The sequence below is a fragment of the Nilaparvata lugens genome, chromosome 1 (genome assembly GCF_014356525.2).
Source record: "Nilaparvata lugens isolate BPH chromosome 1, ASM1435652v1, whole genome shotgun sequence".
Lineage (NCBI taxonomy): Eukaryota > Metazoa > Arthropoda > Insecta > Hemiptera > Delphacidae > Nilaparvata > Nilaparvata lugens.
In genome coordinates, this window is record NC_052504.1 from 46718117 (window position 1) to 46735029 (window position 16913).

Genomic DNA, 16913 nt, shown 5'->3' on the forward strand with positions numbered 1-16913 from the left:
TAGAATACGCTTTTGTATTCCAGCCTCATGTTTTTAATTGCTTAAGTACTCAATGCCATGAAGATGTATACATAATTCAATTTGAGAGCTATTTATTCATGTGAACAATACAATAGGAATCACAGATCCCTGATCACCTGTTGATCTGTGAAAATATCAATAATTCATGCCAAAAAGAGGCATATTTTTAGATAATGACTAGGCTATATTCGCTGCTAAATATTGGAAAAAGTCAATTTGATTCTAGTCCGGACATGGAAAGTGTATAATTATATAGGAACCAACAAACAGACGAGGTACAGAATTTCTCTTCTTCCTAATTTCGGTGAATAGTCCAATCTTGGATCTGAAAAATGAATTGTGGACTTTTCTAAATTGTGTTGATATTGTGAGCCTTAAGGCTGCTTTCAACAAGAATCACAACAATGCCGCAATGCCCTTCCTCATGACCAGGCTTCGAAACAACTTACTAATGAAAAAGAAAATAGTTATTGCAAGTTTTGTTTGAAAAAGTTATTGGTTAGTGGTTTGAAGAAAAGCTGAATAGTGCTAAAAATCTATTGCTAATTCAGTTGGATTTTGAAAAAATATATAGTTACCGTGATTGGTCTGTAATTGTAATTGTTCGTAAATCGATCAAGAAAATAACTATAAAAATGATCCTACATATTATAAGACTCGTTTTTCTTTTATTCCTACAGGGCTACTTGATAGCTTTATTTATTACTAATAGGTGACACGTGCTATGCAGCGGCGAGAATTGTATGCTGTAAAATGCAATCTCCTTATATCCAGGAAACAGTTGAATATAGAATAATTATTTTTTAGAAGTTGGTTGTATCTCCAAAGAACACAGTGACTGTTATGAAGCAGCCGACCAGGATACTACCAGGCCCTGCGCCTGCGCCTGGCTCCAACACCGGCACCAGCCAGATACAAGCTCTGCTCACCCCACCCACCAACACCTCGCACAAGATTCTCATTCGCCAGGTTAGAGAGTAGAATGCACACATACACTAATTTGCAAATCACTGTTTAAATTTGGAATGACAATTACCAACTTATATTCCTCTTTGATTTTTGATCATAGGCTACAATCGGACAATAGGCTTTAAGCGTCACGACCGGCATTTAACGATATTTAATTTTGTAGTATTTGATTAGGGTAATTTGCATATTAACTAGAGATTTAAATTTTTATATCAAATACTTAATGGTACTTGATGGCAATTTTATGTTCCTTCTATTTTTGTTTGTACTCACTTACGTACGAAATGCTACAGCCCTACGTGGACCTTGGCCTCCTCAACAATTCGCCTCCAATCATCTATCACCTGCTCGCCTCCTCCAGTTTCTCACTCCCAAGCACGCCAGATCTTTGTCCACATCTTGAAGCCAGCGGGTTTTGGGGCGACCTCTTCTCTTGGCTCCTTCCATTCGTCCAACAAGCATCTGTTTCTGTGTTCTGTTTTGGTCCATTCGTTGTACATGGCCCAGCCATCTAATTCTAGACTTTATATACCTTACTATATCTTTCCCTTGCAAGATGGTATTGACTTCTGCATTGTTCCTTATTCTCCATTCTCCTTCTTCATATATTGGACCATGTATTCCCAGAATTTTCCTTTCTAAGATTCTCAATTCATTCATGTTTTGTGAACTAAGAACCCATGCTCCACCGCCATTTTTGTTTGTAATTTTTATAAATTAATTTTCATAGAAACCCCAAAGCTAATAACTAAATGTTTCTATGATGATATCTTTGCGTGTCATCTGATGACACTGATGATTTTATGTTTCTGAGAAACTATTTTTAATCACTTTCCGACGTTTTATGTTATCCAAGGTTCAATGTAAGTTGTTTTTATATTGGCTCTAATTCGTCAATAAAATGTTTCTATGATGATATTTTTGCGTGTCATCTGATGACACTGATGACTTAATGCCTCTGAGAAACCATTTCCAATCAAATTTGACGAGAAATAATCTGAATGAAATGTAATGTGTAAGTATTAATTAAAGTAGGCTACGTAGCAAAACTATTTAAGCAGCAACTTGAAATATTACATGAATATAATAATTCGCAAAAAATAATGTTTATATTTCGAAGATAATGAAATTGTTGTTGATGATTGTTTACAGGGAGGAACTGTGAAGACAGGAACAATAGTGAGTACCAATGCTCAGGGCCAAGTCATAAGGATACCGGCTCCTCAGAGTCTCTCTGGTAGCAACATTCATCAGCTGCAAATTCCTGGAAAAACGGTAAACAATTAATTTAAAAAGTATTCAATGGTTTCAGTTTGCTCAAGTTTTACATCCAAACCCGGATAAAATATGAATAAACTACAGGATGTCCAAAAAATCAAACTGAATATTTATAGAAGTCTAGCAGTTAACCGGTGCTCCGCAAGGATCTAATTGAAAACTTGACATAATGGAATCTTGAAGAATAGGAAATAGGCCATTTTAACTATCCTCGGTAAATTAAGAATCTATATGCAAAATTTTAAGTTGATCAGTCCAGAATTCCAGACGTGATGATACGTCATTCATTAATTTCCTATACCGTACGTGTATAAGACAGTACTTTCCTTTATTATAATTTATATGAGGCTTCGCCCTGCAATATACTAATACAGTAGAATAATCATAACCTAAAAAAGAAATTACAGGCACTAATGGTGTCTGAATATGAAGATTCGTGCAATTTTGAACCTGCAATGATTCTCGGTCGCCAGTGCTGGCCAGGCTGGCAACCCGAGTGAATCTGGTGGCTTGTCTAGTGCAATGAGGAGAGCGCAATAAGAACTCATGTCTCGGTCACTTAGGGGGCCGCCGAATGTAATTCAAGAATGAATGTGAGTAAGTACATGATTATTTGTTTGATTGGCAGTTGCAGTACGTGAGATTGGTGAACAGCAGTAGTTCGCCAGCGGCGGCAGCAGTGAGCGTGTCAGTGGCCTCAGTGACCGCGCCCAGTGTGGTCACGGCCCCTGCCAAGAGTCAAACAGTCTCCTCAGTTACCAAGCCTATTCCTGTTGCTCTCATTGGACAACACTCTACATTTAAAATGGTAAACTATCATCGTCTCATGCCAATATCTTTCCTCTTAGATATCTTTTTCATTTTTCATTTCATTTTTGTATAAAATACTATAATCATAATACAAGCAATATTGTAGAATACGCTTTTGTATTCCAGCCTCATGTTTTTAATTGCTTAAGTACTCAATGCCATGAAGATGTATACATAATTCAATTTGAGAGCTATTTATTCATGTGAACAATACAATAGGAATCACAGATCCCTGATCACCTGTTGATCTGTGAAAATATCAATAATTCATGCCAAAAAGAGGCATATTTTTAGATAATGACTAGGCTATATTCGCTGCTAAATATTGGAAAAAGTCAATTTGATTCTAGTCCGGACATGGAAAGTGTATAATTATATAGGAACCAACAAACAGACGAGGTACAGAATTTCTCTTCTTCCTAATTTCGGTGAATAGTCCAATCTTGGATCTGAAAAATGAATTGTGGACTTTTCTAAATTGTGTTGATATTGTGAGCCTTAAGGGCTGCTTTCAACAAGAATCACAACAATGCCGCAATGCCCTTCCTCATGACCAGGCTTCGAAACAACTTACTAATGAAAAAGAAAATAGTTATTGCAAGTTTTGTTTGAAAAAGTTATTGGTTAGTGGTTTGAAGAAAAGCTGAATAGTGCTAAAAATCTATTGCTAATTCAGTTGGATTTTGAAAAAATATATAGTTACCGTGATTGGTCTGTAATTGTAATTGTTCGTAAATCGATCAAGAAAATAACTATAAAAATGATCCTACATATTATAAGACTCGTTTTTCTTTTATTCCTACAGGGCTACTTGATAGCTTTATTTATTACTAATAGGTGACACGTGCTATGCAGCGGCGAGAATTGTATGCTGTAAAATGCAATCTCCTTATATCCAGGAAACAGTTGAATATAGAATAATTATTTTTTATTTTGATCAAAATCACGTGAATAATCTTTATAAGATTGGAAAATTTCCAACACAAAAATAGGTTTCATTAAGTCTCGAAATCCCACAACCTTTGATTCATGAACCATACTAATGATTTTTCTTTTTTGTGGGAACAGTAGGATACTTTCTAGGTCTCCCCATTTTAGGCAATCCTCTCACTTGACTACACAAAACTTGGGAGTTGAAATGTAAATAACTTAGCAAACGAGAGAAAGTAATACCGCACTCATAAGAAAAAGACTATGGAGACCAATTTTGTAGAATCATCTTCACTTTTCTGGCAATATTGGCAAAGCACAACTTTTGACCCTTTTCTCGTAGATGAATGCTACTAATAATAGATTAATAATAGTGGGAGAATGTCTTCTCTTCCGTTGTCTTTCTAGCTGTGGCATCCCGCTATTCATGGGCTGGTTAGGCTATATATTTAGGAAGTGCACTCAATATACCTGTATCCGACTATAAATCACTCGCACAAGTGGTCAACTTCTAGCAAACATCGATAGAAAGAAAGTATGTTCATTTTTTTATTAATATTTTTAATACTTCTTTTTATTATTTTTTCCAATTGAGATACAAATTCTTTCTCTCACACATTAGATTGTCAAATAATTGATCTCTAATTCCCTTTTTGTTTGAAGGAGATCGTTTAAACCAGAAACTTACAGTTTATTAAATAAAATGAGTTAATTTGGTTCTGACTCTTATGGGAAACTGAAATTTCATTTCATGAATCTAGAAGTAAACTATCACTTTGAATATTTTAATGTCTGATATACATCTATGTTTTGTTCGTGTGTTCAATATAACTGTAACAATTTTTTTATATCAGTTTTATTTAAGCAGATAGAACATTTTTATAGAAATCCCCAAGAGCCGTGTGATTTCCTCCTCACCAAAGCCAACTCTCACCCCTTCTTAAGCCGGTTTTTTGACGAGTAGTAATTTTTCTCGTCACTTACTGAATGCTCCTCATATTTGTAAATTAAAAAATATAACTTTCCAATAATTTTTATTCATGATAAAATGCTATTTTAAGCGGTAATGCTCTTTAGAAGCATTCCTTTGCATTATTCATTTCACATATTGAAGATAGGAAATGCTGTCCACATGCCAAAATAAGTTAATGTTTTATTTTACAGAATACTCAAAGGGTGTTGATACCTGCTCCAACTGGGATGACTCAGCTCAAACAGGAGGCAAATGCTTCAGCTTCAGCCTCAGCCGCAGTAGTGCAGGCAAACTCACTCAATAACATAGTGGTTGTGCCGCAGTTCTTACAACAACAAGTAAGGCATACAATACAATTATTCTCAATAGACAATGGTCACTGTAAGTGACCAAATAACAAGATATTTTATTGGTATACCTATTTCTGTTTTATCTATATATATAAAAGCGAAATGGCACTCACTCACTCACTCACTCGCATAACTAAAAAATTACCGGACCAAAATTATAATTGAAATTTCCATATCATATGTTACTATAGAACTATAATCTAGATAGAGTACCTCTTCGAAATATTTGTTAACTGGCAACTAAATTAATAATTTTGTCAGGTTGGCATTAAGTTGAGTTGACTTTGTTAGGTTGGCACCAAGTTGAAGATTTAAATGCATTTATCGCGGAAAAATTGATTGGGCACTGCTACTTCAATCCTGGGAATATTATATTACTATTATTGTCCTAACATATGATAAAAATGCTCAAATGAAAAATGCAGGCGAGCGAAGCGAGCCTGCTGATCTCATTCTTGAACGATCCAGTCGGGGGTCCAGGGGGCGGAGCCCCCTTGCTAGACGGATATGGCGAGCGAAGCGAGCCTGACGGCTAGTTTATCTTAAAAAGATATGAATGCTACCATATCCTTTAGTACGTATTGTCCATTTACTTTTATCAAGTTTGCAAAGATCTAATCGCATAATATTTCTGAGTACTGGGAGCCACTCGGTCTCTGTTGGTCTCAAAGTTTCAATAATTTCCCTCACATGTAAGTACTACACTACATCTTAGTCCATACAGTCTTTTTTCTTCAGGGCTACTTTCAATATAAATAAAATATAAATCTTAGTACTCTTTAAATTATTTTATCACAACATGTTTCGGACATTAATGCCATTTTCAAGTGATTTGAAAATCTCCCAGCAGTATTTATTTCAAATCACCTGAAAATGGCATTAATGTCCGAAACATGTTGTTATAAAATAATTTGAAAGGGTACTAAGATTTATATTTTATTTTGCAATTTCAGTCGGCTGTAGAATGTAATCCCATGAACAATTCTAACTTTAGATTATCTTTTAGTTAATTTCAAATGTTAGGAATCACTTGCATTCTTAGATCAGCGTCCATGCTCAGATCAGCCGTTTATGGTGGAAGAACAACATTATTGTGTTTGTATTTGATGATACAGATACTATTAACTTGTGTTGCAGACTCCTGTAGTGGCAGCGGCTACGATAGCGCGGCCGAAGTCGCCGGTCGCCGCTCAGGCGGCCACAACGTCGAAGGCGGACAAGCCGGTCCCCCCCGCCGAGCCCCTCATCTTCCCCGGCCACAAGCGACCCTCTCAGCCAGTATTATTGGAGCCGAACGGCATTCGACCGCGCAAGCCTTGCAACTGTACCAAGTCTCAGTGTCTCAAATTGTAAGTAAACTTTGCCAGGTCTAGTTTAGTTATATGCATTAATAGAGGGGTGCTTCAGTAAGATTATGTTTAGTTCCAGTAGGGCAGAAAAAGAATACTATTGGTTCTGATAGGAGTGCTCACTCGACAGAAAGTTCGGCAGAAAAAATAAACAAGAGCGGGTAGATTCGTGTTTCAGATACTTTCGAATATAATTTTAAGAACCTCGAAATGATGAAAATTAAGGACTTAAGTATCACTTTGTTTATTTCGATCGTTCATTACCGGTCCTTAATGACTAAAAATACTCGAGGCGTTTAGTCAAACGAGTCGTCACGACAGGACTGGACGCTCTCTGTTTGGCTGATTCTCGATACGCCAACCCAATCAGCCAATCGGAGAGCTTTCTTCCCTGGTTCGTGCTGGTTCGTCTGATAAAACGCTTTGTGTGTTTGGGCCCTCAGGGTAATATCACATCAGACCGGGTATGACAGGGCAAGACACAATTGGACAAAAATGTACTAGAAATAAATGTACTGTGCAAATATAACAAGTTCGGACGCGTCAGGTATTACATTTTTTCACCTACTCCAATTTGCATTCATATAGCCTATGGATTTATAACCATGCCTTATAAAATGTTTTTTTATTTATATATTTTTTTACTATTGATTTTGATTCCTCATTGCAAAGTTATGCCATACGCATAATAATAAAATAACCTTCTCCAATTTAGTCCGTTCGTGTCCGGCTTGGTGTGATATCACGGTTATGCTTATTCACGATTGAAAAATTCTTCTGTGATAGACTAAAGCTCATCAATATCCAATTATTTTCTTTTTTCTGTTTGGCCAGTTCAATTCTATTAGTTAGCCCGCATAAGTACAACTCTAACACAAATGAACTTCTCAGTCCGATTCCTCTCATTCTTCACCTCCTCACTTAGTCTTTTTTCAACGGATATAAGGATAGATATAAGAAATAGAGCAAACACTATTTTAATATTACAACTTGGACACTATTGCACATGACATCTCCATGCCTGATTAGATCTACGTAAGTATATTTTATTAAAAATAGTGTGTTATTATTAGGCTTAATCTGTTGTAAGAATTTTGGTGGCGTTTAGAAAATAATGTGTAAACGATTGATAAATTCTGCTCTGTCTGTTTCAATAATGTTTTTCCAGTTGATGCTTTCCATCTCGTTTTCCTCTTCATCCTCTAAACCCTGTGTATGAATAATGCAATCGAATTGGTCCTGTTGAAGGTAATTTATATTTCTCACAGAATTCGGTGAAAATCTGTAGATAAAACTCACAATAGTCTGTTTGATTACATTTGCAGGCTTCATTGTCTGAAAATTTTACATAATTAAAAATGAATACAATATCGGTCTGTTCTAATGTCAAGTATTCCCTAATCTATTAAAATTACAATTGAATCTATAAAATATATTGCAAGAACTATTCTTATATTTTTAAATATACTGAAAAAAAGAATTCAATATCGGTCTGGTCTAATGTAGGGTTGTGTTTTCTTAGTTTTTAATTTAGAATACGCCATCAAAATGTCATGGTTATAATTGTCTATTATAATATTATAAATGTTATTTATTGATAAGTATAATATTATCATTGCGGTTGAGTGGTAGAGGGGATCTGTAACTCCCCCTAATAAAGGATATGTTAATTTAATTTTTACTATATCGTATTTATGAATACTAACCTGGTCAGTAGTGCAACAATTTTATTTTCATGGCTCTGCTACTCTTAGATGAAAAATGTTACCTTTTCAATCTAGAAATGATAATTGTATCAACAAAATGATTCTTTTTCTTTATATTCTTTCAGATGCGCAATTTGAATATATTCATTGTAAATGTTGATCGGAACTACTATTATACTCTCGAAAATACCATAAAATTGTATTAAAACATATATATTTTTATTTCTTATGAAACCTGAGAATGGTATAATTAACCAAAACTATGCATGTCTATATGAAACAAAAGAAAGATGCTAGATGCTATTTCAATAAAAAAAACTATCAAGGGTATTAAAAACTATCCATATGAAAATAAATCTCATACTTAAAATTAAACGTCATATTTAATATTAATTGTATAACATAATATCATAAAAATACTGTGCTGCCTTTTAATTTTGATTTCCAAATAAAAAATTGTTTGGGTGCTTTATTCATGCAGATTACAATATATATATATATATATATATATATATATATATATATATTATATATATATATATATATTTATATTTATATAACTTATAATACAGCAAAGATTTAAATTAATTTGCAAAATATAATGTGAATAATTATTGATTCACATATTTATGTCATGAAAAAATACGATTTCAGTTTACTGTAAAATATGCGAAGGTTTAAATAGAATCCTGTCCATTCTTGGGAAAGGATACTCAGAATATCCTTCCCATAAACTCTATCAGAATGCATGGATCAATAGTGGATATTTTATAACGTAATTCAGTTTTATATCGAGTGTTTCCGAACTCCCTACCAATATTCTAGAACATTGTTCCTGGGTAAGAAATATATCTAAATATAATATTCAAACTTTCCGAAAGTCCTTGCTTACTCACAAAGCCGCCATTTTTACGTTTACAATTTTGTTTTATGAATTTGGAAAATTCTCATAATATTTTCTGTCTAATTATCCAAGTTTCACTTGCGTATGATTACTTATTACTTGGAAAAAATTATTGTAAGTGAAAAAAATGGCGACTATGTGATTAACCAAGGCCTTTTGGACAGTTTGAAAATTACATTTAGACATGTTTCTTACCCAAGAACAATGCCCTAGAATATAGGTGGAGAGTTCGGAAACACTCTGTATATATGTGATTATAACATTCTCTTCTCATTACGTTTGAACTTTGTTGTAAATTATTATATATATGTTTTAATGGGTGTGTGCAGGTACTGCGACTGTTTTGCAAACGGTGAATTTTGTCATCAGTGCAACTGCAACTGTTGTTTCAACAATCTTGAACACGAGGAGGACAGACAAAGAGCAATCAAATCTTGTCTCGAAAGGAACCCGAATGCCTTTCGACCGAAAATCGGAAAAAGCTACGTTGGCGATGGAGAGAGAAGACATAACAAAGGATGCAACTGCAAAAGATCTGGCTGTCTCAAAAATTATTGTGAATGTTACGAGGTATTTTTAGTTTACATAATATTCACATTTATTGATAATATAGTTATACTTTCAGTTGATTATTTTAATAGCTATTATGGAATGTGATGTACAACTCACTGAGAATATTAATTATAAGTGTTGTTGTTCAGTAATCATAATTGAAATTATAAAAATAAAAAATATATTTTTGATGAAAATATTTTTATGACAATTTTGATTTTGATTTGGTTTGATAGTTAGACAAGTGCGTTCTGTTTGAGCACTAGATTTTAAATTTAAATCTTACAGAAATTTCATCACTTGATAGATTTTCACTCATATTGGAATAATTTATTGTAATGCTTGATTTAAAATCGTAAGATCTTGTTGAAGCGCTATCTTCTGTCTGTTTTGTATGCTCTCCCTTCTCAAATTTCTCAAAATAACATTTGGGAGTGCTTCCAAAAACATTTCTATGACTACGAAATTTTCAATCAAACCTTAAGAGTTCTCAATGATTTCAAAATAAAATAGATTTGTATTGTCATCTATAGAAATGAAAAGATTTACAAAACATTTTTCCCCAATATGCACTTGACACAGATAAGATTAATGCTAGAAAAAGTTGAAAATAAATTACAATAATTGAATTCTTGGTGCCAAATTGGCGTAATGGCATAGACAAAAATGTCTGTTCGCTTGTAAAGAGCCTACTAAACTTGAACATTTGTAATTGTTTAAATTATTTAATTACAATGAATATAGACGTTATTCAATAAAACATACAAAAAATTCAACGGTCTTATTTGATAACAAGTGTTAAATGAGATTGGTTGTGTTGAAGTGATAAGTATCTTTATCTTTTACAGGCGAAAATCTCATGCTCGAACAACTGTAAATGTGTTGGTTGTCAAAATGTTGAAGATGCAAAAAATGTACGTGACTTGACTGCTCTGGCGACTGATGAACGGAATTTCCAGCAATCTCTAGTTAAGAATAAATTGTCAGCTGAAATACAAGGATTAGCTTCGAAACCAGAACAAAACCAAGGAGCAAGGTAAGGATGATTGCCAAATACTGTATCAATCACAAGTCTTCTTGTTTATAGGCTTCGATTTGAATTTAACTATTGAATATCTGAATATTATAGATCGAGTAATTAAACATATTTTTTCGTCTGGTTTCAGGAAACCGTTCACTATGCTAACTCAAGAGGTGATAGAAGCAACTTGCCAATGCTTACTTACCTCATCTCGAGATCCAATCCCTACGGAGGAAGGGGAACGCCTTATTCTCGAGGAGTTTGGTAGGTGTCTCATTGAAATCATCAACTGTGCCAACCTTTCGCAAAACCAAGGACAGTCGACAACATAACATCCATCAAAATGAATGTCCTATGGCCTTTTAAAAGTACAAAGCTCTCCTGCTAATACCGTATCAGTAATCATAAGTAGAGTTACTTGTTAGGCAAGCCATTTACTTGAAGGTTCACCAAACAATTAGTTTACTTGAGTAGTGAATCCAGAACAGCCACTTCCCGTTTGACTGTGCAGGCCTAGTGCTAAACGGACAATTGAAACTTTTTGAGTAGCTTAGAGCATACACAAATCCAAATAAGTAGTTTAGAATATTCCGATTGACGTTATCGTCTTTTAGTAGGCCTATAGCTGATAAGAACTATGTAGTTATTAATGACTCTTAATTTTTTTACCGAACTCCAACAAACCCTCAATCAACCAGTTCACGGTAGCATGTGTGAGCTCTTGCCACTACATGCATATTGTAGAGGAATACCTGTACAGTTAATCCTCTTTCGTGAACCGTAACGTGAATGGCTAGCCTTAGAGATCAATCAATTAATAAGAACTGAAACTCAACTCTAGTGACAAGCACTGTGATAGGTGCTTGTAAAAAAAGTTGCATTATTTTCAATTAATAAAAAAAGTTTGTGTATTTATACAAGGGATGTGTAATTTAACAACAATGTTTTTGTATATAAGATTATTTATATTGTAAAAAGATTAATTATTACTAAGACGTTTCTATTGAATTGTAGAATAGATAATTGTCCAGTGTTGAAACATTTTAACAAATGTGAAAAGTTCACAGCTTAACAACAATTACAAATGAATTATATTTAGAGTATATATATTTATATAATATATATTGCCAGATTTGTAAGTTTTTATTTTAGTTGTATCACTGAGCTGTATAGTTGCTGTGAAATCGTCACTACTTGTTGGTATGGTCAGTTGTACAGATTACCAACTAGTGTTTAGTAATTTATTTTGTGACTTGAATATTTTCGTATTTGGAAATTGGCAATGAATTATATTGTATTATACTGAAATGTCTAATCTACGTAATCGTGAATCTTGAGGGGTTGCCAAACATCAATGATATTAATTATTATTTACGGCCAAAACCACTTTAGGATAGTATACTGTCTTTTTACAATTGAGTGCATGTTTTACTGAAAGTAAACTGATGTTTTACTAATGTTTTGCATCACACAAGTATCATTTTCTTCTAGCATAATTTTTTTTCAATACTTTTGCTATGATCGCTTACCACACACTATTTTGCCGGGCGAACCAATCTTGATAGAGTGTATTTCTTGCCTGAAGTTTGTAAATTAATATATTTATGTTTATGATTTGATTGTCTTTGACAATAAATTTATTTGTTTCTGCATATCGAAATAATTTAAAAGCTTTATTTGGTTATTGTATAAAAGATTGAAGTGTTTTTCAAATTTTCCACATTATGTATTTCGTATGTGCTGCAATAGTCTGTGCCATTATTGATCTTTGCTAAATTCAGACAGTTTTTCAAATCATTCCAAGTTTTTAAATCTAATACTCTCCAAATAACCAGTTTTGTGCATTAACATGTCTGAAAAATTTATATTTCTTTTTGAGATAGAAGTCTACTATAATCTTGGCTTCTGTTGCCAACCCAATGTAATTTTATGAAAATTTAACAGGAACAAAGCAAAAGCTTCTCAATATAATTTCAACTGTGAACTAATACATAGTATATTATGTATAAAGTATCTTTAAAATATTTTATAATCTGTGTTATTTTAATCTCCAAAGTGTGGGTGATAACGTTGAAAATCCTGAATGGATTACTGTATTGGGTTGATTGATATTAGCATCTGTGTTTTGTAGTTTTGAATCTAACTGTTCTAGTGATACAATGTCATTATTTACACAAGAATTTTCTTCGTATATGTATGTGCTTGATATTACACTTGACTAGCGAAATCTATATTAATTTATGAGAATGTATGTAATACATATGAATAAATGTAAGGTCACTTTGCAATTGAGTTTTAATAATCCATTCTATCGTCTCTGAATCAATAACTTTGAGTCATATTCAACTTTCTGAATAATTTAAATGTAGATGCTTTTGTTATGGTATACAACATTTTCAGAAGGTATTCTCAAAATGAGTAGTCAGTAAGGTTATTAGTCTACTCAATACTCACCCAATAGCACCAAATACACTCGTCGGGGTTAGCAGGGCTTTGAAATTACAACCATGCAAGTAGATTAAATTTACAGATTTGAAATCGATTCTGACTATTGACTGATTAGAATAAAATTTACACTCTAAGCAGAGATGTGGAATCTCTGCATAAATTAAGGTGAAATGAAAGGGATTTCATTGGAAAATTAAATCAACTCTGATACTGATATCATATCTGCGTCGCACGGCGCCGCGCGCTGCACAAACACACATTACCATTACAACAAACAAAATAGACTTTTAATGAGCATCTTTGTGTATAATCATATCAATGTAAGGGGCTAGTGCAGCTGTATGGTCACACACCTCTGGCAAAATGCAATTTATCTGAATTTGGCACCTATGAGAGGAAGTGTTTTGTGAGAGACCTCAACGTGGCCCACCCTATGAACAAACAAATAATTGGAGATTATTAATAATTTTCTATAATTATTTGACTTCAATCAATCAGTGTGTCAATACTAGGAAATTATTGATGAGGGATCATCATTGAAGCTGATTATGGTGCCTTAGGTATGCATTAAAACTATAGTTTGGCTCAAATAAATTATCACAACATCTTTCTCATTTCACCTTAATTAGAATAAATACTGGGGTCATACTGGAAAAGTTTTGTTTTCAGGATAGGTTTGAATTTGTAACGTATTTGAAAGGAACTAGAATAATAATAGACGAGTTTTAAATATAATTGAATAAAATGTGTAGGCTAGTGGGTTTACACTGGAAAGTTGAATGATTTTTCCAAAACCAACCTTCCAGTAGCCTATTACTCCCAGTAGTTACTGGAATTGCTGATTCTAGGTCCATTAAATATTTGAATGGTCCTTTCAAACCTATCTTACAAAAATAATCATGTTCAGATCAAAATTATCAGTTGAATACATTTATAGATAGGTCTAGTCTACAATAATTTAAAAATCAACCAATAACTTTTTGTGGGTTTGGTATATGGTGTAATTGCGCGACATGAAGAATCCCTTATTTTACACTGCTTTATAGTAGCTTGAATGAGTCTTCCAATGTTAATCTATGAAATTGACAGTTTGATAATTAAGCATCTTTCAAGCTACACTAACACGGCACAGAATATACAGAGTGTTCTGAAAAAAGGTTCCCATACGTCAGGGCGTGATTCCTCTCATCAAAACAAGGTTGCGTTTGTCTATTATAGATTTATTCTACATCTTTCTCTTCGAAATTGAATTTTCTACAATTTCTATAGAAAAATATTTTGTGTTTATTGTACATTTAACATAGTAAATCTGCTTCAAACCTTGAAGAAACTTGTTTTTCGGAACCAAGTTTTGCATATTTCGTCATATATCTTAAAAATGACTGTAGCTACAGGTCTGGAAACGGTTTTATCCAATTTTTCAGCTCATTTTACACAAAGTACGCTAAATTGTACATCTTAACAGCCAACAAATACCAGTAGGGCTTGGGTTTTGACAGGGGAACTGAAATCTTCCACTCTGTATAACTTAGTAACTAAGCATTTTCGGACCTATGTTAATTAGAACTTTTTTCTTCTTTTGATGTGAGGAATCAGGCCCTGACTTATGGGCACCTTTTTTACAGAACACTCTGTATTTATGTATTCTGTGACCACGGTGTAGAATTAAGCCCACGTTAATCCATGGAAAGCAACCCATGCCGTGGGATGTTTTGTAAACCATTGCTATAGAATTATTCATAATCAATCAGCTGACAAGTGGATTATTCATTGCATGTATTACACAGATGTCTAGAGAAGCCTAGCACTGGTTTACAAAACATCTCACTTTTTCATCTGCTTTTCGTGGATTAGCGTGGGTCTACTTTGTGGAGGGCCTTATCCTTGACTAATATTATACCCAACTAGACCTATACCGAGTGCTTCAAAAAAATGTATACACACTTTAAACAATCGTAGTTTTACTGCTCTACAAGGCTAATGTTATATTTCTTCGCCAGGTGGCAGCATAATCGTCCCTCTATGTTAGTTGGAATTTGCAATATCAACATGGCGGACGTACGTTTGAGTTTTGAAGAACATAAGCAGGTTATTAAGTGGTACTGGAAGTTTGAGAATGTAAATGAAGTTCAAAGACAGTGGACAAGGGAGTATGATACAGAACCACCTACAAGATTAACAATTACATGCATACGAGACAAATTCGAAGTTCATGGAACAGTGTATGATGTGCATAAAGGTCATTCAGGTCGGCCTCGAAAAGCTACAAGTGATGAGTCATCAACGGCAGTCTTGGAACTGATTGAACGGTCTCCTAACAAATCTTCAAGGCAAGGGGCACGTGAAAGTGATGTAAGTGCTAGCAGCATGCTACGCATTCTGAAGAGAGGCAAGTATTGTGTTAACATTCCAAGGCTGGTGCAACAGCTAAATGACGACAAACCAGATTGAAGGTTATTGCAATTTTGTGAATGGATTCAGGAGATGGTGATACGTGAACCAGGATTTATGGGTAGCATCATTTGGTCGGATGAAGGCCAATTCAAACTTAATGGAACTGTTAATAGGCACAATTGTGTTTACTGGGGTGAAGAAAATCCTCATATTACAATTGAAAAAGCTGTAAATTTGCCTGGTGTAAATGTGTGGTGCGGTTTGTCTTCAAGGGGAGTCATTGGACCTTTTCGATTTGAAGGCACTGTAACTGGTATTAATTACCTAACAATGCTTGCTGATTCCATATTTCCTGCCATTCGTGCATTATACGGTAATGATGATTTTTATTTTCAATAAGATGGTGCTCCGCCGCACTATCACAGGGACGTACGAGCTTACCTGGATCAAAATTTGCCGGGCCAGTGGATAGGACGCAGGGGGCCAATCGAGTTTCCAGCACGCTCTCTAGACCTTACACCACTGGATTTCTTCTTGTGGGGCACAGTAAAAGATGAGGTGTACAAACGTAAACCATGTAACCTAGTCATTCTTTGGAATGAGATTCAAGCAGTGTGTGAAGAAATCTCAATGGACGTTTTGATACGATGTACAGAATCAGTGGTGACTCGTACTCAGAATTGTATTGATGCTGCAGGTCACCAATTTGAACAGTATTAACATTTGTTATTTATGTTTCATTTACATTGAACTTTCAGCTTTATATTTTCCTGATATTTAACTTTGTAGAACGCTAAATAAATTTTCTATGAAAGCTCAAAGTGTGTATACATTTTTTTGAAGCACCCGGTATAAGCATGATGTTTTTGGCTACTCCACACCGCTGTAGTGTAGCTTAAAATATGTATCTCATAATGGTGTATATTGAGGTCCACGTTATAATGGAAATGGAGAAAGATAGGAAAACAATGTTGCTGAACCTGTCTTTCTTTTCAATGCCTTCTATAGACGGCAGCTGATACAGGTTTATTGATGTAATATTAACTGTTCATTCTCATTTAAAATAATCAACTATTTTTCAATAAATTCATAATGAATTTTTATAATAATTGAGATGAAATATTCTGTTGATTAATTATCAATATTCTACATTGTTAATAGACGATCTGGCAACAGAGCAAAGCGAGAAAAAGAAAGCACTATCTGGT

General features: G+C 34.0%; 1 protein-coding gene across 4 annotated transcripts in view; it reads left to right on the top strand.

Annotated features, from left to right (window-relative positions):
* The window catches only part of LOC111052005 (protein lin-54 homolog), a 36373-nt gene extending 23222 nt beyond the window's left edge, over positions 1-13151 (top strand). For 2 of the 4 annotated variants that reach the window (XM_022338604.2, XM_039435285.1), the window contains exons 8-12: positions 5173-5319; positions 6469-6680; positions 9620-9860; positions 10691-10878; positions 11009-13151. In XM_022338604.2, the coding sequence (XP_022194296.2) occupies positions 5173-5319; positions 6469-6680; positions 9620-9860; positions 10691-10878; positions 11009-11195 (975 nt within the window). In that variant the 3' untranslated portion in view covers positions 11196-13151. Of the gene's footprint in view, positions 1-828; positions 991-2142; positions 2266-2896; positions 3077-5172; positions 5320-6468; positions 6681-9619; positions 9861-10690; positions 10879-11008 lie in introns of all 4 variants that reach the window. The other 2 variants (XM_039435268.1, XM_039435279.1) reach the window with 2 other exon arrangements.
* The last annotated feature ends 3762 nt before the right edge of the window (positions 13152-16913 follow it).